The 21934-nt window shown below is 37.8% G+C and overlaps 1 protein-coding gene across 1 annotated transcript in view; it reads left to right on the top strand.

The window, feature by feature from the left end:
* Positions 1-535: 535 nt before the first annotated feature.
* The window catches only part of PRKDC (protein kinase, DNA-activated, catalytic polypeptide), a gene marked incomplete at both ends in the record, with an annotated part of 71857 nt that continues 50458 nt past the window's right edge, over positions 536-21934 (top strand). The window contains 25 exons of the mRNA XM_009079510.1: positions 536-612; positions 710-802; positions 1641-1715; positions 2864-2972; positions 3528-3640; positions 4275-4374; positions 4895-4950; positions 5042-5072; positions 6058-6215; positions 6441-6587; positions 8642-8803; positions 9743-9911; positions 10953-11002; positions 12150-12287; positions 12568-12717; positions 13173-13288; positions 13970-14129; positions 15090-15176; positions 15519-15638; positions 16023-16182; positions 16635-16741; positions 18654-18744; positions 19645-19808; positions 20465-20617; positions 21843-21931. Of these exons, the coding sequence (XP_009077758.1) occupies positions 536-612; positions 710-802; positions 1641-1715; positions 2864-2972; positions 3528-3640; positions 4275-4374; positions 4895-4950; positions 5042-5072; positions 6058-6215; positions 6441-6587; positions 8642-8803; positions 9743-9911; positions 10953-11002; positions 12150-12287; positions 12568-12717; positions 13173-13288; positions 13970-14129; positions 15090-15176; positions 15519-15638; positions 16023-16182; positions 16635-16741; positions 18654-18744; positions 19645-19808; positions 20465-20617; positions 21843-21931 (2875 nt within the window). The remainder of the gene's footprint in view (positions 613-709; positions 803-1640; positions 1716-2863; positions 2973-3527; positions 3641-4274; positions 4375-4894; positions 4951-5041; positions 5073-6057; positions 6216-6440; positions 6588-8641; positions 8804-9742; positions 9912-10952; positions 11003-12149; positions 12288-12567; positions 12718-13172; positions 13289-13969; positions 14130-15089; positions 15177-15518; positions 15639-16022; positions 16183-16634; positions 16742-18653; positions 18745-19644; positions 19809-20464; positions 20618-21842; positions 21932-21934) is intronic.

The following is a 21934-nucleotide window of genomic DNA, read 5'->3' on the forward strand; positions in this document are numbered from 1 at the left end:
TTAGTGACGGGGACACACACCGGGTCGGTGGTCCTGCGGGGCGGCGCTGTGCAGCCACCCGCGTAACCTCCCTCCCTACTTCTCTCCATCTCGCATCTCCTCTCCGTCTCTCCCTCCTTTCTTCCTGTCGTTGGTTCTTTGCTCCACACTCCACACTCGAGGGCTGCTGGTGTGGCATAAAAAGTGGATTCCAAGGGAGGGATGGTGTCTTGCTCTAGATAACCATTTACCTAGGTGAAAGCACTTTGATGCCTACCCCTCTCTACTGAGCTGCCCTTGGGTTGGCTCTCCCTCCACCCTGAACAGGTGCGAGCTCAGGTGCGAGGGCACAGGCACCTGAGGCCACGAGCAGGTCAACAGTACCCACCTTAGGTTGTGTTTTTTCTGGTGACAAGCATCAGTGCTGCCAAAGGCATTAAGGCACCTTTCTGCAGAAGGGGATGGTGTGCACACACCACACACACAGAGTGGTGTGCAGTCCGACCTGCTCCCTCCATGATTGAAACCACCTGATCGTGCGTTTGCTTCCCTGCAGCACTGCACCTGTCCCTGCTGTTTTCCCAGGAGAATGGCTTACTTGTTTTTATCCACAGATCCCTCAGCATCGAGGAGGTAAGTTAGTAGACTTTAATTTCTAAAGTAGTGTTGAGATACTGCAATAGGAACAGCATGTTATACACTCTAAGTGTTTGTATTTTTAACTTCTCAGTTTCGAGATTGCAGGGAAGAAGCGTTGAAGTTTCTTTGTGTCTTTATGGAAAAAGTTGGTGATAAAATTCATCCTTATGCCTGTAATATTAAGGTAGGTGAAGGAAAATTATTTCCTAAATGTCTTTGCCAGGTGGTTGAAACAATTCTGATGGGTTTCATACCATAACAGATTCATAACTATCCTTCATCCCTCCTTGCCCATCTCTAGTGTTCTTGTTAGAGCTGAAATTACTTGGCTGTCATAAAGTGTAATTCATACAACAGAGAACTGTGGAATTGTTCCTTCAACTACAGACTTAATTTCATTAACTTTTCTTTATAGAACGTAAAAAATATTGATTCTGAAAATTAGTTAGTAGCACTGGAAATAACAGTTACAACTTCTAGTGTATACAAACTAAAATAGTAATGTAAGTGTAATACTTTAAATGTTTGTATAGGTGGTGTTTAATTTTAAATACTGATTTTTTAAAAAAATTATCCTGCAAAGGTGTTACTTTGGCAATTTAACCAGAAATTGGTGGTGGCTATTAACTCTAAAATGAGGTTCCTTGACTCTGTTGCTGAATAGCTCTGTGCTGCTTTGCACAGAAATGCTTGACTGCACCACTGAAGTGTCTGATCTCAAATTAGTGGCCACTTATTGTAAGGAATGACATTACAGACGGGGAAAGATTGCTATGTCTGCATTTTACTCCGGTAACTGCAATTCCTTTGCTCCAGCTGGGATTGCCTCTTATATCAGACTGTGCTGCAGTGTTGTCACTGAAGCCACGTTCAAGACTAGATATTGTTTTGTCTTTATGAAAGGAACAAACCTTAAACTTGTAAGAAACAGATACTTTAAAGAGGTAGACGAATATGTTGTTATTTTGTAATTTCCTTCTTTACTTACAAGTATTGTAATCTCTATTTCCTTTCCTGTCTAGCAAACTTGTCTTAGCGTCTATACAAAAGACAGAGCAGCAAAATGTAAAATCCCAGCACTGGAACTTCTGATTAAGGTAAAATGAATTTTACAAACTTCTCTTGTTTTCTAGAAAGAGGTAGACAATCTGTTGCATTACTGTAGTTATTACTATGTCATGCAGAAAATCTGTTGTCTGTGGTAGCAAGAGAATAGTGATAGTGTCATATTTGGATGTTAGAGATATGTCTTAACAACAGTTTGTCTTCAATATTTTCCAGTAGTTGCTTAGATGTATGTCATTCTGTCAGCTGCTGGAGCAAGACACAATTATTCTGGGGACAGTTGCAGATCTCTCAGTTTATTACAGTTCTTTAAGGAGAGATTTTGCAGTTCAGTTATGTTCTTGCTTTAAAATGCTCTGTGTTCTATATAAGGTTAGAATATATTAGGCACAGTATGTGAAAGTTGTGGAGGAGGAGAAGGACCTTTTCAGAAGTTAAAGTGTGAGAGTAATTTTGCAATGTTCTTCCTTAGAACGCATTAGACCCTTGTTTTGCAAATGCTTTTATGCCTATTTTGTTTTGTTTATGGGAAACAAAACTCCCAGCTGAGTTATTCTGAGTCACTTCTGTGGATTAGATCGGCTTCATACGAGCAGGGAGAGAAAGCTGCTGCAGACCTGCCAAGTCTGTGCTCTTGTGGGGTTTATATCTATCTGTCTATCTATCTAAAAATTATACTGTGCATAATTTTCAGGCCGATGATATATATATGTGTGTGTCCTATAAAAGTTATAAATTTTGTATTGATGCATATAAAGAAAGGTAGTTTGTTGCTAAAGTAGATTTCACAGAATCACAGAATAATCAGAGTTGGAAGGGACCCTCGAGGATCATCCAGTCCAACTCCTGGCCCTGCGCAGGACATCCCCAAGAATCATACCAGGTGCCTGAGAGTGTTGTCCAAGTGCCTTTTGAACTCTGGCAGGTTTGGTGCTGTGAGAACTTCCCTGGGGAGCCTGTTGCAGTGCCCAACCACCCTCTGGCTGAAGAAACATTTTCTAATATCTCACCAAAATCATACCATTGCTCTTTCCTGGACCAGTCACCTTAAATCTATTTCATTTAACAGCACACTTAAGCTAAAGTTTCACATATGAAGTGTATTTTCATTTAGACCAAGTAGTATTGTAGTATTAATATTAATGTTTTTCCCAAATTTTTTTCTTTTCATCTGTCTTAGTTGCTCCAAAGTTTACGACGTTCTTGTCTGATGGAAGAAATGAAAATCGGGGAGATATTCAATAAGTTTTATGGGGAGCTTGCTGCAAAAAGTAGAATTTCTGATACAGGTAGGACTTAGTTTTTCTGTCAATTTTGTGTGTTTTATTTGCAATTAAGTTTTTCTTATCTTATACAATGTATAATTGTTATTCCCATGGTAAGTGTGTTTAAAAATGTAAAAAGGCAGTAGTAAAATTTGTTCAGGTCCTCTGATCATGACCATGGAATTAGCTGCTTCTTAGCAGACCTGTACATATGCATGAGCTAATACAGTTGCATTCAGTGGTGGCAATTCATACTGAGTTCAAGCACAGGCCTGGTTTAGGATTCCTGACATGAGAGTATTTTTGTGTCTAATCTGTTACCACTATTCCTTGAATGCCTAAATCCTGAAAGTAATTCTTCTTGGTTAATTTATTGATGTGAGAGAAGGATGCATCTCACAATGTAGTATGTAGCTATGTATATATGTGTGTAAGTACATTGTAATGACCTGTCTTTCCCACACGTTAATCAGCAATTAAACCATCAGGGGTGGTTTTCTCATGGTTGCAAGTTAATAGGAATAGGAGTGGAAATGTCGAAGTGATTAATACTAAGTGATATTAAAAATTGCTTTCTAGTACTGGAGAAGATTTATGAGCTTTTGGGAGTTTTGGGAGAAGTCCAACCTAGTGACATGATTAACAACTCTGAAAAATTATTCCGAGCTTATTTGGGAGAGCTTAAAACACAGGTATGATTGGGATTTCTCTTCATTCTTTGTTTTTTTGCACTGCTTTGGGTTTTTTCCTTCGTGTATAGCACTGCATGTTGGAATGCTATTGTAGTTAGTACAGTTTGTGGGGATCTAACTAGACAATCATCAATGCTTCCTTAACGACTGTTAAAGTTCATATTCTCTGGTTCTGAGAAACTTTCAAAGTAAAAAAACTAAGCCATTGGTGACAGCAAATTAACCAACTTATTGTCAGAAAAAATGGCATGTGATGATCATTACCCAAGAAACGTTATATTACCATGCGTTGGTAGTTTCTGATTTGTTCTCTGCTAGCTGCAAAATCCTTGCACTTGAGGTAAATATCACAGTTTTGCTGAATTTTTCTTTCTTGCATTCTGAGTTTTTAAGACATCATTGCATGTTATGTAAGTTTTACTATAGTTTGTCTTGTTGGAACATATTCCATGCTTTTCAAAGGCTTTCTTATGCTTCACTTCAAATGATACAAGATGTTTCTGTGGAGTTGTGTTCATAGAACTGGGTGCTGATATAACTGCATTAAGCTGTAATATGTTATCTACACTTTGAGGCTCTAGGAAGCCTTGGTATAAATTTGTCTTAGCTTGAAGATATGTTTGTGGTTTTTCAGATGACATCTGCTACAAGGGGACCCAAGCTACCTCTTGTAGCAGGATGTCTGAGGGGACTGATTGCACTCATGTACAACTTCACCAAATCTGTGGATGAAGGTAGGCTCTTTTTCTGTGTGAAAGACAGTTGTACATTTTCATACAGTTTTACAGACAGTTATACATTTAACTGTTATACAGCCAAAAAGTAACACCATTTTTTGTAGTAAAATCAGAATGAGAATTTCCCTACTGGTAGATGGTTTATGCAAAATACATGGTCCTTGTAGTCTGTGTTAGTGTGAAATGGCTTCATCGGTGTGTTTCTAATGTAAATGCTGTTTTGCAACCAGATATTGGGCACCTGTGAGAGCCACATTGAAGCTGGAATGCAGTTTATGCAGAGATGTGTTTCTCTTACAGGAGACATGTCTGTTAAAACATGGGAAAATCAGTTAATGTGCAATTTTTTTCAAGTTTAAAAGTATTTCAGGAAAAAAGGTCTCTGTCTCTTTAAATGAGATGTCTGAGGCTTTTCAGTATCACTTCCTCATACCAAGCTTTGGATAAAAATATCTTTGACTTCACTCTGCCTCTTGTATGTCAGTAGTGACATACTCATTGTTGGATTGTTTCATAGATCCTCAGACTGCAAAGGAGATTTTTGACTTTGCAATGAAGGCAATCAACCCACAGGTAAATCTGCCACATGTTAATTGTTGTGCAGAAATGAGTTAGCCCTGATGAAGAGCAAATCACACGTGACAGTCCTTTTCTGATGTTACAGGTTGACCAGAAGCGATATGCAGTACCTCTAGGTAAGACTGAATCATTTCAATTTGTGCCGAGGTGGACAGTGTATGTGCAATAGTGCCTTCTGTCTGGAGCTGTGTGTTCTTTACTGGGTGTCTTCAGATGACTCTAGTCTTTGAAGCTGGTCAAGGAGTAAAGCTGGTGTACTTCAAGTTGGAATCTAAAGAGTTCAGCATGTATTTGGTTAAACTAGGCAAGTTCTAAAGAGCTTATGAACAACAGCATCACACTTGATGCCATTTGCCCCTCTGGAGTAGTACAAAACCTTGGTATAAGAAAAGGATCATGGTAGGAGTAGAAATAAGAGGAGTGTAGCAGATTAGGAGAAAAGGGAAGACAGTGGATTGAGTTAAAAGAAAAAATAAGAAATTTCACTGGAAGAAGGTGAGAAAGAATGGAGAAAGCATCTTTGAAAGAAAATTAGAAATTTGCCTGTGAAATGTGAGTTATGCAGAAATTGCAAAAAATGTAAGGTTTGAGTACCAGGCCCATGGTAACTGTGAAGGATAAAACTCTCTTTAAAGCTAGTTTGCCCCCCAGTTAATATAAGAAGGATCTTGACATTTCTTATGCTTATGTTTGGAATAGTGAAATTATCTATAATCTGAATTCTTTTAGTTGTCTGCATCACAGTTTGGCAGAGGAAGGGACTTGTGCATGTGTCCTGGCAACAGAAACTTGATCCTTCTGAATTGTGAAATCAACCAGTAGAGTCTCTTTCTTTGTCACTGTTAATGTCAGTTACCTCAGAGCACAGCTGTGCTTTCCACAGTGATGTACATTTAAAGTGAGGATTTTGGAGGGTGGGCTTTATTCTTCAGTTCTTAGTGTTTGGATACTGATAGAATAATAGAAGAGTACAATTTATACCCTCCAAGTCATGGTGGGTATACTTACCTGAAGTCCTAATGTGGACTTTTGTAGTCTGAGCTGGTTTTGGAAAGTGGAATGTAAGTCTGGTTTTTAATGAGAATTGTTTTTAAATTGCAGCTGGTTTGCAGTTGTTCAACTGGCATGCTGCTCAGTTTGGTGCCTTGCTCCTGGACAACTATGTGGCCATCTATGAAGTGATGTGTAAATGGTGTGGCCACACAAATCAGGAGCTGAAGAAAACCAGTCATTCTGCACTAGATTCATTCCTCAAGCAGGTGGTGTAACTTCACTGGGATCTCTGAGTTTAAAGCAAAGTCCAATTTCTTGAAATAGTGGGAATATTTGGTGCTCAGAAGTTCAAAGATTCTGTTTAATACCTAATTATTTGGCTTGAGGTGCTTTGTATTACCAGCTAGGTGTCTTTTAAGACTTACCATTAATTCTTTTGTGACTTTTTTTATATTTCTGGAAATGCTGAAATTTTTGTATCTGATTTACAGATTTCTTTAATGGTGGCTAAAGATGCAGAGCAACACAAGAGCAAGTTGAAGTTCTTCATGGAGCAGTTCTATGGAATCATCAGAAGAATGGATTCCAGCAGCAAGGAATTGTCCATTGCCATTCGTGGATATGGGCTTTTTGCAGCAGTATGTGCATAAAAGTTGCTCTGAGAAAAGAGTTTACTGAATGGATTTAAAGCTAGGATTCATGTACCATTCATTTTACAATTTTACACAGCTCATTTGATAGGGAATACTCCTGTTTCTGGACTAAGTGTTGAACTTAATTAACTACACTGTAAAATACCATGTGGTTGAAAATTATTGAAACATACTGAATTTAGTGGAAGCACTTGCAGCATTGAGGGCTGTAGTTACTTCTTGTGCATGAGTTCTGAAGTGATAAAACAGGAGCTTTGTATACAGCTGTCAAAAAACTGGTTATCTGTCTGCATTTAAATGGTCAGCTTTGCTCTGAAAGTAGTTCAGATGTTTCCTACAGAGCAGGAATCTCAGTCAAACAGCCAAAGTGCACTGCTGACTGCAGGGCCCTTGGAGGTGATTGGTGAAACAGCCACAAGCTACAGTAACCAAGCAAAAAAAAAACCCGGCAAACCCATGCATCCATACATATGTGGATGACAGGTATGTTTGTCAAGAAGCATCATTAAGAGCCAACCTCCAAATTTCAGCAGTCAGTTAAAATGGGAATGTTAACTCAAGATAATCTTTGATAAAGAGAAGGTGGTGTTTATGTATCTGTAACCTCTGTGTGTGGTGGTGGTTCCCCAACTTTCATATGACAAAGTTCTAGAGGTTTTTTTTTTCCCTGTCTCTCAAAGCAAAAATTAGGTTAAATAATCTTAAGTATTATTTAGAATAGGTTAGTAAATGTGGTAGAATAGCTGGTTACTAGCTGAATCCTTTCTATTTTGTAACCTTTTGAGCAGAATGCATTTCTGTTGTAGAATTTTCCATGTGCTTTGCTGAAACCTAATATTTCTCTTCTGTGATACGAGGTAGAAGGGAATAGAGTTAAAAGTATTGTTTCCAGGAAAAAAAGAAGCATTATTAATTCCTGAATTGAAAGAATCCTATTAAAAATATCTATTATGGAGCTCAAGAAGTTAAAATTGCATAATGTAAATTATAGGATAATTATGTGCAAACATTAAGAGATTTAATACTTCAATACCTGAAATCTTTAATATGTTAAGACACACTAATAGTTGTTAGCATGTTTATCTTAAACCTTGGCCAAGCATCAGATATTAGATTGTGAGGAAGCAGAGTCTTGGTGCTGCTGCAGGTAGTGACTGTATCACTGAACTTGTGCTCAAGCTTGATTCAGTTTCAGGGCAGAATCTTTCTTTTACTGTCTAATTGCTAAAATAATCTTGAAGTGTAGTACTTGAAGTTCTACAAGTGAGAGTCTCAGTTTTGTCAGTATGTTTTTAGGCAGACTAGATTCAATCTTTAGGCTAACTCCCATATTCTGCCATTACCTAAATTAGTCCGTTCTTTTTCCATGATCAATTCCCTGCTGCAGTTCTTGCCTGTGACTTGGTTCCTTTCCAGAAATACTACCTCTTATTCTAGCTCATGCTGTGATTTACAAATCATTGTGTAGAAATCTGTAGGCATTATTACATACCCCCAGTACTGTTTGGAATGTTTTCCACTTGTTCATTCATTTAGGAGTAGTCTTTAGCCTCTGTTTGCACAGACCCTGTAATGGTAAAAGTTCAGGATTTGGCTGCTGGGTTAAAAGTTAAATAGCAATAGCTTGTCGATGATAAATGGTTAAGGTAAATTAAGATAAGCCACTTACCACTTCAATGCAGCTAATTCAAAATATGTGTGAATATTAGCATCCATAATGCCATATTTAAGATATTTTCAGCCAAGCTCCGTGTTTCTCAGGCTGGGTTTGAAATTGTGTCACAGAAAGTTCAAGTACTTTGACACTAAATTTCACTGTGTTGGTGAGCTACTCTTTTATTCCATTGCAGGTAACATGTTTCTTACACATAGAGCAAGTAGAATACTTAAAGTTACTTTATTCTGATGTATTGAGTTCCTGGAAAAATTTAAAATACTATTCTTATTATGGTTCAGTGAAGGCTTCCTGGGTTTGAGTGCTACAGCTTACATTCACTTAACTCTAAACAATTGCTAAATGGGTATTTTAATTCTCTCAGCCCTGTAAGGCTATACATTCTCAGGAGGTGGACAACATGTATGTGGAGCTCCTTCAGCGCTGTAAGCAAATGTACCTCACAGAAGCAGAAATAGATGACCATCTGTATCAGCTACCAAGTTTCCTCCAGTCCATTGCAAGTGTGATATTCCATATAGACACAGTAAGTGGTGTATTTAGAGGACCAGTCAATTTGTTTTTATGCAGTTGCAGTTGTATAAGGAGATAGTAGCTGCAAACATACTTACCTATGGTAGAAGGTGTTTCTTTATCTGAAATGCAATGACTTTTAGCCCCTAGAGGATAGGAATAAAATCAGGAGGCACTTTATTGGATTTAATTTGAATAAAGAAAATACACTGAATATTCTAAATTAAATGCTACAGTGCATTGTAATGTAAACCATGATTAACCAAATGTGAATAAATTTTTATTTATTTTAGGCTCTTTATTTGGACATAGCCATACCCTTTATGTGTTTATATCACTGTTGCTGGTTTTTCTTTTGGTGCAGATACTTATCATGCTCTCTGAAGCCTCTTATGAGAGCATTCTGGATCCTAGCTGGAGCTGGGCAGTAAGGTTGGGGCAGAGAAGAGACTTGGACTTACATTCTGTATTCAGATGGTCAGGGATGAGCAGTTGATATTGCTGTGTTATTATTGTTGAATTAAACTGGTATTTAATCTTAAGACTGGTTCCACTGAAGCACTAATCTATTCAGGAGGTGTTTTTATTAATGTATTTCAGGCAACTGTCTTATTCTGTTTGTTAATCTTATTTTGATGGGGATTCTTTTGTTGTTTTTTTTTGTTTGATTGGGCTTTTTTATGTCTAAGATGAATTCACTTCTGTCTTATTCTGTTTGTTAATCTTATTTTGATGGGGATTCTTTTGGTTTTTTTTTTTTGTTTGATTGGGCTTTTTTTATGTCTAAGATGAATTCACTTGCCAACTCCTTTCTTGTTCTCAGAGCAGGTCATGATGCAAACTCTTGTAACAAAGTGTCTTACTGAAATAATTTAGCATAATTTTTTCCCCTTGGTACTGAGTTGTAATCACTGTCTTTGCATGATGGGTGTTTTGGTTTTATTTATTCTAGGTTCCTGAAGTATACACCCCAGTTCTTGAACATCTAGTTGTGCTGCAGATCAATAGCTTTCCGCAGTACAGTGAAAAAATGCAGCCACTCTGTTGCAGAGCCATAATAAAGGTGTTTCTAGCCCTCTCAGGAAAAGGTCCAGTTCTCTGGAGCTTTATTAGCACTGTGGGTGAGTCTATGATATTAACTTCATTGGAGTTTTGGGGGGATTGTTGTGGTTTTTCTGTTTGGATTTTTTTCCCTCTAAATTGATTAACCAGTTCTAAGAGATATGTGGAATATCCATACAGGGTCAAAAATGAAGCTTCTTCTGTTCTCTGGTAATGGATGTTTAGTGTTTTCATCATGTTATTTTTCAATATCCATTGTTAAATCACTGTTTTGAATAACAGAGTGGCTGTGATTATACATTTTTATTATAAGAGCTGTGTTCCTGCTCTGAGGGATTATGGGAAGAAAGGAATTTCATAGAAAAATATCCAAAAATATATTCAATACCCTTTCAGTTAACCCTTCAAAATATCACAGAAAATAGGTTGTGTATCATCTTCATTAGAAATGCAATCTTTTTGTGCTCTGGAACTTTTACATAGTAAAAGTAAAATTCTAAATATGCACTAAGTCAGGTATAGTCTTGCAAATGTAATCCTGAATGTGGCAGCATTGGCAACGACAGTTCTGGTAGGCACCAGCATGCTGGCATTTTTTTATAATAATTTTCAGAAATATTTTTAATTTATTTCAGTAATGTATATTGGCTTTTCTCTGTTGCTGTGGCATTTTCATTGTTTCCATGTTCTCAGTTTGGAAGTGGTGCACCCAAGCACTGTGCTAGCATGGAGATCCTAAATCATGTCTCTGAGACTCCTTGGGAGTTGTTGCCTGTTCAATAAGAGCATTGTGGGCAGTGCCTTGGTCATCACTGCATTCAGAGTTAGGAAGAAGTCAAAGCAGAACTGAGAAAAAGTAGTAAGAAGCAAGTTCAAAATTGGTTCCCCATGCAACACCCTAGAGTTAAGGCTTTGGTTTGGGCTATTTTGTCCTTAAAGAAAAAAAAATAATCTATGTTCTTTTGCTTCTCTCTCATCCTGACAGAATGTAGAAGGTAGAAGACTGACTTAATTTCATTGTTGATGTAGTGAGTGCTATGGATGCTGTACCTTTCTAAGTCTGTTCAGGTAATTTGTTGGGTTTTTTTTTTTTTTTTCAGTGCATCAGGGATTAATCAGAATCTTCTCCAAGCCAATCACATTTTCAAAGGTAAAATAAATGTTTAAATGTATTTATTTCATTGAATTCCTAGAGTATGCTTTCCAGCTCTTGACAGTCTGGCCCAATAAACGGGAAGGCTCAAAGAAGCAAAAATAATACTGTCCATTTCGGTATTAGTTATTGGCTCTGTTGTTATAGGTGTCTCATCCCCACTTCTGCTTAGTGTAACACGTGTCTCTTGTACTGAATGAAAAAAAGTCAGGAAATAGGCTGTTGTTTGGTCAGGTTGTCTCAAATAAACTAGACTGTAATTAAAGTCATCCAGCTTTCTTCAGGGTTAACAGATTTTGGACACTAAAAGTTTTCCTGAGTGCTTGTGTTAAGGATTTTAAAGCTTTTTAATTCCATGCAGCAAGATAGCTCTAGGGTTTCTCAAATAACTGAGCACTAGGAGAAGAGCTTTAGAGATTTTTCTGAAAAGAGATGGTTGCTTTGTGCTCTTTTCAGATAGATTGAGAAAGCCAGATGTTTCATGTTTCTACTTGCAACAGTAATTTTACATTGTGTTTTAGCATGGGTCAGGTTATGCAGTTGTATTGGGTTTTGACTGAGATGGAGTTAGTTTTCCCCATAGCAGCCCTCACAGTGCTGTGCTTGTGTTTGTAGCTGGCAACATGTTGATAACACCAGTGTTTTGCTGAGCTGTGCTAGCAAAGCATCAAGGCTGTCTCTCCAGCATTCCCCCCCTCACCACGAGGCTGGGGGGAAGAGATCTCAGGAGGGGACATAGCCAGGACAGCTGACCCAAACTGACCAAAGGGATGTTCCTTACCATATGACATCTGCTTAGCCATAAAATCTAGGAGAAAGGAGTAGGTGGGTGTATTCATTATTAAGATGTTTGTCTTTCAAAGCACCTGCTACAGGTACTGAAGCCCTACTTCCCAGGAAGTGGCTGGGCATTACCTGCTAATGGGAAGTAGAGAATAAATCTTTTGTCATCTTGTGCTTCTGCACATGACCTTTTGCTTTGTTAAACTGCTTTTGTCTTGACCCACAAGTTTTTTCCGTCTTATTTTCCACCTCCCTATCCTGCTAAGAGAGGGGAGTGATACAGTGGCTTCATGAACACCTGGCATCCAGCCAAGGTCCAATCACCACAGCGGTGTTTATGAAAAGTGTTGTGCCCTTTCAGGATTTTTTTGGAAAAGAAACTACCGGACCAGAAGAATCCTTTGAAGCTGAAGAGGTTCAGACAGGGAGACGGCAAGTACCGACTTATAAGGACTATCTGTATCTCTTCAGAAGTCTACTGAGCTGTGACACAATGAAGGTAAAAGCATAGTTAACATGGCAATAGAAACAGAATCCTGAGTCTTATTGTGGCTTTTCTAACCCTAGGCTTTTTCCAGATATCATGCTGTAGAAGGACTGCTTCCTGGTTTTGGTTGGATTTTCTGGCTTGTAAATGAGTTAAGCAGGGATTCATTTATGCCTCTGTAGCTGAGAGTCATCTAAAACTAGATTCTCTGGATCATTCAAATGCTAGTTTGGAAGTTAAAAAACCAATTTATATTTGTATTTTGAAATCTGAACTTTTTGTTCCAACAAAGGAATGTGTTTTTGAAGATGCAGACTTCCTTACTGAGAATTCACCTCTGCTATCCCTGAATCGTTTGCTGTATGATGAACTTATAAAATCTGTTTTGAAGATTATTGAGAAATTGGACCTGACTGTTCAGAAACTGGATGTTAATGAACAGGTAAGACCTGAGGATTTGTTCATTAATTCCTGCTATTGTAGGGGAACCAAAATCACATTGCCTGTTTTGTTTTCATTATGCTTAGATAGCACCTCTTAGTGTCCTTGAAATAACATTCATGCTAGAATGTTTTGCTTCATATTTCTGGATATTGCATTGCAGTGTTAGGAGATGGAAACATCAGAATTGGTAGATGCTCCCAGAATCTATTATTTTAGACTTCCTACTCTGACATCTACTAGTTCTCATTTTTCTAGTTGCTTTTTTTTCCTAGAAGCAACTATCCCTTACTATTTCTTGGAATTATTGATGTGTCAGTTATTATGTCCTTTGTCTGTGTCAGAGTAGCTAGTAGCATCCAGAAAAAGAGACAGACTTTTTATCGGGCAGAAAAGGTGTAAATGTTTTCTGTATGGTCACAGATCCTGTGTTCTTTTTTCAATATTTGTTTTCAGGATGAAAATGGAAGTGAGAGTGCTTTGGTTGAGCCTAGTTCTGATCCTGCTTCAAACCTTCAGCCAGTGAAGCCAACAGACTTCATTGCCTTTATAAATCTAGTGGAGTTCTGCAGGTATTGATGTGTTTTTATGTAATTTGGAAGTTACAAAGTGGTTGAAAGAGGTGAGACTTACTTAAGATGCTTGTATTGGAGTTAGTCTGATAGATCATATTTCAAAAGGCACTAGATGGTTAGCAGGGAAGACAGATTTTTGGACTTCTGGATCATAGGTAAAAGCACACTAGCTCTTCAGCATGGGTTTTTTTAAAGAGTGCAAGAGACAAGTCATTTGCTTTCTTTATTTGGGTGTAATTGACTTGCAGTATATGTTGTAACTTTTAGTATTATACTGACCATATATCCTAAATACTTCAGAGACTTAATAGAGCAGTGAGGGGCATGAAGTGAAAGGTACAGCATTAGCTGACTGTGGAGGTCCAGTTGATTTTCCCTAGGAATACTTCAATCTCAATAATGAACTGTGGTGTGTGAGGATGTATGCTTGTATAAATTCAATACTGAGATGTAATAAGGACAAAATGGCTTTGCATTCTAAAGCAAAATAAAGATTTCCCTGTGCTTGCCGTGAAGGGAAGCATGCCATTATTTCCTCACTGCCTTTGGAGCTGCTCTATTACAGCAATACATCTCATACTTGTATTGAGGTGAAATTTTGAAAAAAATGAAACATATTTTATTTGGGTTTTTTTTTCCCTTCCTCCTCACGCCCTGTTTTCTGTGCATCTGTTTTAGGGAGATACTTCCACAGAAACATGTGGAATACTTTAAGCCTTGGGTATATTCCTTTGGTTATGAGCTAATTATACATTCAACAAGACTACCTCTTATCAGTGGATTCTACAAGCTGCTTTCCATTGCAATGAAAATTGCCAAGAGGATGAGATACTTTGAGGTGAGATCTCTTTTTGCAGCAGAAGGGTAACATGTGTTAATGATTGTGCAACTCTTTATGTATAGTATTTTGTGGATGATGGGAAAATAGTTCACTGGAACTGTTACTCTGTTGTTTCAAATGTTTATATCCTCATATGCCTCCATAGGTACAAGCACAAAGAAAGTAAAAATTTAGTTTAGAAAGCCAGTTTTTGAATAGACAGCATCCATGTGTAATGTTCTTTCTGAAATCCTGAGCTGGGTGAGCAGAGAGATGGGAATTACCCTCTCAGTGCAGGCGATACAAAAGATTGCTTGGATATCAGAAACAATCTATCCAGAACAGCAGAGAGATGTATGGATTGGTTACTCAGTTTATGGGGTATACTCCTATTGCACTTGCTGATTTCCACACGAAATGTGATGCTGTATTGGTGGCTGCACTGCTTTGTAGTATGGAAGCCACTGTGAAGTGATGGTGCTTCATGCTGTTATGTGTGTAGCCTGTCACAGAGCCCACAGCAGTCCCTGCCACTGCTGCCAATGGCACCAGGTGAAGCAGATTTGGGAACTCAGTGGTGTAGGTGCTTGTACTGTGGATGCTGTTGTAAATTGCCATTTTCTTATTCCACCAGCATTCTTGCCACCTGGACATACACTGTTAGGGAAGTTTGGGTGTTTTATGGTTTGTTAGATGGGTGGACAAGGAGAAAATTAAGCCACTGAAAGGTTACTTGTCAGTTATACATATATTGCTCATCTGCATAATATTAAGCATATTCCAAAAAGTTGGCTCTCAGTGCACCGCATTAATGATAGTTTCTAACCTTTGAAAATTCAAAGGCACATTTCAAGTTTTCACTGGCACCAGTTTCACATTGGACAGTGATGTATGTATTCTGCTTTAAACTCAGGCTTCATATTTGTACTGTATACTGCATGTTTTTGGTATTGTTCACTTGTGATTTCTGTTTGGTAGGGTGTCAGTCCAAGAAGTCTCAGAAAATGTCCTGAAGACCCAGAAAAGAAGTCTTGCTTTGCACTGTTTGTGAAGTTTGGAAAAGAGGTTAGTGGTTTTGCTGGCTAACTTTCTTAGTCTGAATATAAACATATATGATTCAATCAAAATTATATTTTCTGAGAGATCTTACATATTCCTGCTCCTTGAGCAATGCGACATAGTGGGGTTTTAAGATCTTTTTCTGTCTGTTTTCCTCTTGATGTCAGAGGAGGAGTATTGGTCACCTCTTTATATATAATTGAGAAATAACTGTATAATTGTGCATTAAATACCTTCTGGTATCTGTCTGCAGGTGAATGGGATTCCAGTATTGCTTTTGACTTGTTTATTTTGCATGGGTATTGATACAGCTAAGTTAAGTTCTTGGTCTGTTTGTCTCAATTGTAGGTTGCAGTGAAAATGAAACAGTATAAGGATGAGTTGCTGGCATCCTGTCTGACTTTTTTGCTCTCTTTACCACATGACATCATCATGCTTGATATCAAAGCATATATTCCTGCACTGCAGGTGGGTCAAAGTGATGTACAGCTAACACTTGTTTATGTCCAAAATACATGCAAACATTCTGGAGCAAAGTTAGTACCCTTTTGAGCTATTAAGATAACTATTAAGCTCTGTACAGTCTTCAGTGAGCTAGAATACAAATGACTTGACTTTTTGGTTAAAGAAGTAAATTGTTGGAATTTGCTTTTGCACTAAGCTGACTCTTAGTGCTGTGTTGCAATATAATATATATATCTCCTGTGCTGATCTTGAGTGAGGTGTTAAGCAGACAAAAGTTATTGTGAAGGGAGACGTATGCTGAATGCTTTCAAATTTGTGGGGTTTTTGCATTTAAATAATAGTAGTCAATAAAAATGAGAGGCTGATAGTTTTGTATTTGACACATAGAATGCATTTAAGCTGGGCCTTAGCTGTACCCCAATGGCTGATCTGGGACTGGATGCTTTGGAAGACTGGTCAGCTCACATCCCCAGACATATGTTGCAGCCTTACTACAAGGATGTTCTACCTCTTCTTGATGGTTATTTGAAAAGCTCTACATCTACAGGTACATACATGCAAAAAATTGTTAGTCTTAAGGGAGAGGAAAATAATTTTTTGTTTTAATAGTTAAGTCTAAAGATATGGGTATGACATAACTTTTGTCTGTATTGTGCACTTCCTGTGGTTAGAATTTCCCTTAAGCCCAAAAATTTACCTTTTTCTTATAATAGGATTTACTTGCTTCTGCCGAGTAATCATTAATTATGGCCATTTTATATTTCACATCTCTGTGATATGTCCTATATATGCTAAAATCAGCTTAGTCTCCACTAATAGAGACTTCCTGTCCTTAATAAAGATTTTAAATTAAAGAAAAATTGTCACGTCTTAAAAATGGGCAAAACCAGAGTGAGGGGTTTTTTAATGAAACTATGGGTAGGTGCATGAGGGGCTGATACAATCAACTGGTAGTGATCTGCTGATTTTGTTTGTTTGTTTGTTGTTGTTGTTGATCAGTTGAATCCCAGAATAACTGGGAAGTAAGGAAACTTTCTCGAGCAGCCCAGAAGGGATATAATAAAGTTGTGATACAGCGTATAAGAAAAGCAAAGACACTTTCATTGGTAAGAACCATGTTTCTTTGTAAATGTTGAACACTTCCCACTGTTTCTTTTCCCTTCTTCCATGCTTCCTCTCTCGCATTTTCTTTGAGGGTTATTTCTGCCTTAAATGTGTTCTGTGAATCCCATTGTACAGCATGACTCAAAAAGCTATTGCATCAGCACAGCTGGAAAGATGTCGTATTCTAGGATGAGAATGGGAATCAAGCAGGAAAGGGAACTGAAGAAAACCTCTAAATCAGTATCGCTGGTAGACTGATACATTATGGCAACAGAAGATAAAACTCTGACACTTAAAATCAGGTCACAGCATAGCAGTGGTGCAATATTCAAATACAGTTTTGTGAATATATAACTGTTTGTAAATTGTCATGTGGAAAGGTTTATAGTCTTAGAAGTCAAACCTACCGATCGTTTTGACCAGTGACTTCATAGAATCATCAAGGTCAGAAGAGACCTTTAAGATCATCAAGTTCTTAGTAGCTCAAAGTAAGTGTAGTTTTATTTGTATATTCCAGTGCACAAACTAACTTGGAATAAATCTGGTTTGAGGTGTGAAACTTATGGTTACTCATATATATATATATATAAAAACTCTTTCTAACTTAGTAGTCTGTAAACATAGAGCTCCTGGAGTGAGCCCATTGGAGAGCTGCAAAGATGATGAGGTATCTGGAGCATCTCTTTTATGAGGATAGGCTGAGGGAGCTGGGCGTGTGTTTAATATGGAGCAGTGAAGACTGAGAGGGGATCTTATCAATGCTTGTATCTGATGGGACGTGTCAAGAGGATGGAGCCAGGCTTTTCTCAGTGGTGCCAAGCAGTAGGACAAGAGGCAGCAGGCAGAAACTTATGCACAGTAAGATCTACCTGAACATGAGGAAGAACTTCTTTACTGTGCGAGTCACTGAGCACTGGAACAGAGTGCCTAAAGAGGTTGTGAAGTGTCCTTCCTTGGAGATACTTAAAAGTCATCTGGACACAATCTTGAGTAACATGCTCTAGGGGACCCTGTTTGAGCAGGGAGATTGGACTAGGTAACCTTCAGCAGTCACTTCCAACCATAATTATTATGATTCTGTGAAGCAAAAAGAATAAATTTTACATCCCCTAGAGGCTGCTTATGCAAATCGGTTGGCTGAGGGAGCTGGCATTGTTTAGCCTGGAGAAAAGGAGGCTGAGGGGGGAGATCTTACCTCTCTCTACCTTAAAAGAAGCAGTGGTGAGGTGAGAGTCAGCCTCTTCTCCCAGACAAGGAGAGACAGCCTCATGTTGCACCAGGGAAGGTTTGGATTTGGTATTGGGAACAGTTTCTTCATGGAAAAGATTGTCAAGCAGTGAAACAGGCTGCCCTGGGAAGTGATAGAATTGCCATTCCTATAAGCATTCAATGTTCATGTAGAAGTGGCAGTTGAGGAGATGGTTGAGTGGTGAACGTGGCTGTGCTGACTTAGTGGTTGGACTCCATGACCTCAAAGGTATTTTCCAACCTTAACAATTCTATGATTCTATATAGATACAGGATCTAGACTTTTAAATTCTCGTATTAAAGCAAATAAATGAAAAGAGTAATTTTTGCTTCAGATTAGTTTCCTCTTTTTAGAGTATTATGTCATTCTGCAGGTGTGTATTATCTGTGAGAATAAAAGTTTACTAGAATTTTAACCTTTACTTGAGAAATCACAATTGAAAGCTCACAAAATGAGATGAAAAGGCTTTCCAGTCTTGGTCTCTTTCATTTACTGAACCAAAACTGTTCTCTTGTTTGATGCAGGTCTTTTCCCCGTGGGTTCTTCGTCTTACCTTCTTCATGCATTTACTAATAAGAGCCATAAAAACTTAATTTACTTTGTAAACCAAGCTATGTCTATATAGAACACTTCTTTTGCTAATATTAATCTTTTCAATTATTTAGGATGACAGTCCCTCCTTGGAAGCAGTAAGGACTAGAGTGGCACGCCTTCTTGGATCTTTGGGAGGGCAGATTAACCACAACTTAATTACAGGTGAATGTCCTGTCAGTGCAAATAAAGCCTCTGCTGTCTCTTGTGAAAGTAGATTTCAGTAAAACTCAGCATCACTTTATGAGAATGCATGAGGTTTTCAAGGATACTTATTTTTTGCTGCTGTTGTTTAAACAAATTGCTTTTACTCAGTTTGGGAGTTTAGTAGTGCAGAGTACTCACCAGCTTACTATGGAATGCAGAAAGTGTGTAGAAAACTACAGCTTGGTTCGATCTTTTTTCAGCTCTCATTTTTTTCAGTGCAAAAGTTAGTTAGTCTAAAAAATAATGCAGTTGTATATAAGTTTTGTTGCTTTCTTTTTGTGCTTACATTTGTTTTTTCTGCCTTCTCAATTGATTTTCTTTCTGCAAAGTGCTTCTCTATTATTTATTCAGAAATACTGTGGGAAAGTAGCCTTATTCCCTGGAAATTGAATACAAGGTGTGGTCAAGATTTAGTTAACCAGATTAACAAATATGGGAATACAGGGACAGAAGGGAGTAAGTATGCCAGTTATCCTTGGAGAAGGTAGCCATAAATGTAGGCATTTTCTTTGCAGTTGCATGAGTCCGTATGTTGGATCTTCTTGTCTGATTAGATCTTCAGCAATTTCTTATAACATTATTAACCTGTATTGAAACTGGAGACTGCTGCAACTTTGTCCTGAAATGTTGGCTACCATCTTTTCCATGTGGTGGCTAAACATTTGTTTGGTTGTGCAAATAAAACCAACCTTGTAAGATATTTCTGGTGCTTGTACCATCCAGTAATTTATAAAGCATTAGCATTGCATGGCAATCTGACTGAAGTTGGAAAGGTACAGATTTTTTGACTAAGATATGTAAATACTCACTCTGTGTATTACATAAAGCTAATTTTGATCTTTTTTTCAAATGCATTAGCTACCTCTGCAGAAGAGATGATGAAGAAATGTGTATCTTGGGACACTGAAAAGCGTCTGAGTTTTGCTGTACCATTTGCAGATATGAAGCCTGTCATCTACTTGGATTTATTTTTGCCTCGTGTGACTGAACTGGCTCTTTCTGCAAGTGACAGACAAACCAAAGTATGGATTTTTTTCTACATCTTGTTTTAAGCTAGCTGATAAATAATTGTATAAAATAATGTCTTCCTTGTTCCTAAGGACCTGTTTTAATGAATTTGTAGGCAGCAGTGTGGTGCTTTGGTGCTCTTTCATGATGACGTTATTCTGAGTGCTTAAAAACTGAAGAGCAGAAGTTGCTCTAAGCTCTATCAAACACTGTTGTGCTTTGAGAATTAGGCTAAACATAAAAATGATCATTTTAAGCTAGTCAGTCTTCAGTGTTGTTTGGCCTCCTCATGCTTAGCCTATGAACTCGTGGGCCCAGTCCAACAGAGCACTTAAGCAAATATTTTGCTGCTATGCTGGATTGGGATGTTGACATCCAAAGAGGGTCCAGAATGGAAGTATCCCTGAAAATAGAGTGATGGCTGACTTATCCAGTGATAAATTTTCTCCAGCTGAAATGTGATTGCCCATGACAGAGACTAAAACATTAGGAAAAAGGCCAGTTAGAATGTGCATAAATTATTTCCTGTTCCTGGAACAGTGATTTAACACAGTTTGGAGTGATTTCTCAAGTATACCCTTTCTTGTGACTCATTCTCTCCTGCCCATGGTTTTGTGTTCTCTGTGCAAGTAATGGATGCATAACCCAAAGGGATTTTTTTTAATTTCAGGTTGCAGCATGTGAGTTGCTACACAGCATAGTCACATACATGTTGGGGAAAGCAACTCAGATGCCAGAAGGAAATGAGGGTCCCCCACCTATGTATCACTTACATAAGAGAGTATTTCCAGTACTGCTTCGTCTTGCTTGTGACATAGACCAGGTAAACAGATATATTTATAAGCATTTTATTTTGTTCAAGTACCTTGAAATGTGGGAATTAATTTATAGTTTTGTTTAGAAGTCTTCATGTTAGAAGTTCTCCTAATGCTTTGCCTTTTTTTCCTTCCCAAATGTAATGTATTTTGCAAGCTGAAATTATATTTTAGGGATAGATTTCTGGATTTTGGGGATGGGGTAGAAGCCTTTTCAAGGACTCCTCTAATGGAGTATAGTTCAGAGTCACTCAGAGATCTGTACAAGAGATTCAAGTTTCAGGATTCATTCAGAGAGTTTGTGGCAGTAGCACTCTTTATCACCTTATTTAACTTCTGTCATTTTTCTGTAATAAGTTAATTTGAGGTGAAGTTGTTCATTTGGATGTTGAATGAGTGCAAACCTACAATCACAAAGGCATTTGGGAGAGAATTTGTAGCTGTCTCTATGATATCTAAGGATGATATAATTAATTCAAGCATCTGAATTTAGTATGTCTCTTCCTTTGCATGAAACAGAATAGACCCATAGGTTCAGCTCCACTGAAACTACAAGTCTTATGCCTTTTGAGACTGCTGTTTGGACCCCAACATCAAGGTCTATTTTTAGACCAAAGGGACTTTGTTTTCTGTTAAAATATACAGGAAACTGTGTTACCAGTTTAGGTGAAACCTCTTTTGCAAACATGAGGCTAAACATAAACCATTGGTAAATAATGTCTGGATGGGTCCAAACCAATACACGTTGAGACGTACACACTGTATTGGATACATATATATATATATATGCATATATAGGTCTATTTAATGTTTCTTCCCTTCATGTTGTAGTATGACAGTATTCAATCCGGTTGGTTTACAGGTAGAATTGTTGAGATCCAGGAAGTTACAATAATGATAATGTGTTGAAGACAGATTTTAGATCTAAATACAGATTAAAAAAACAAATTTCCCTGTTTCCACAGCTGTTATATGGCATATAACTCTGTGGCATACAATATTCTTTGTCTCCAAGGATCTTACTGAAAGTAAGCTTGGAGGTGATTGAGACTACAGCTAACCAATTTTAACTATTTGTTTTAATCCTTGACATGGGAATTCAATATGAAGTTGGTTATTCATTTTGTAGACCCTTTTTCAAAGCAATGGTTTCTAGTCTTACGTATTTTGAATAGCAAAATAGCTTAGAAATGAATTAATCCTAGAAACATAGTTGACGTTTGCTCTTTTCAGGTAACAAGACAGTTGTATGAGCCTTTAGTCATGCAACTCATTCACTGGTTTACAAACAACAAAAAATTTGAAAGTCAAGATACAGTGGCATT

Source organism: Acanthisitta chloris, unplaced genomic scaffold (genome assembly GCF_000695815.1).
Source record: "Acanthisitta chloris isolate BGI_N310 unplaced genomic scaffold, ASM69581v1 scaffold1790, whole genome shotgun sequence".
Lineage (NCBI taxonomy): Eukaryota > Metazoa > Chordata > Aves > Passeriformes > Acanthisittidae > Acanthisitta > Acanthisitta chloris.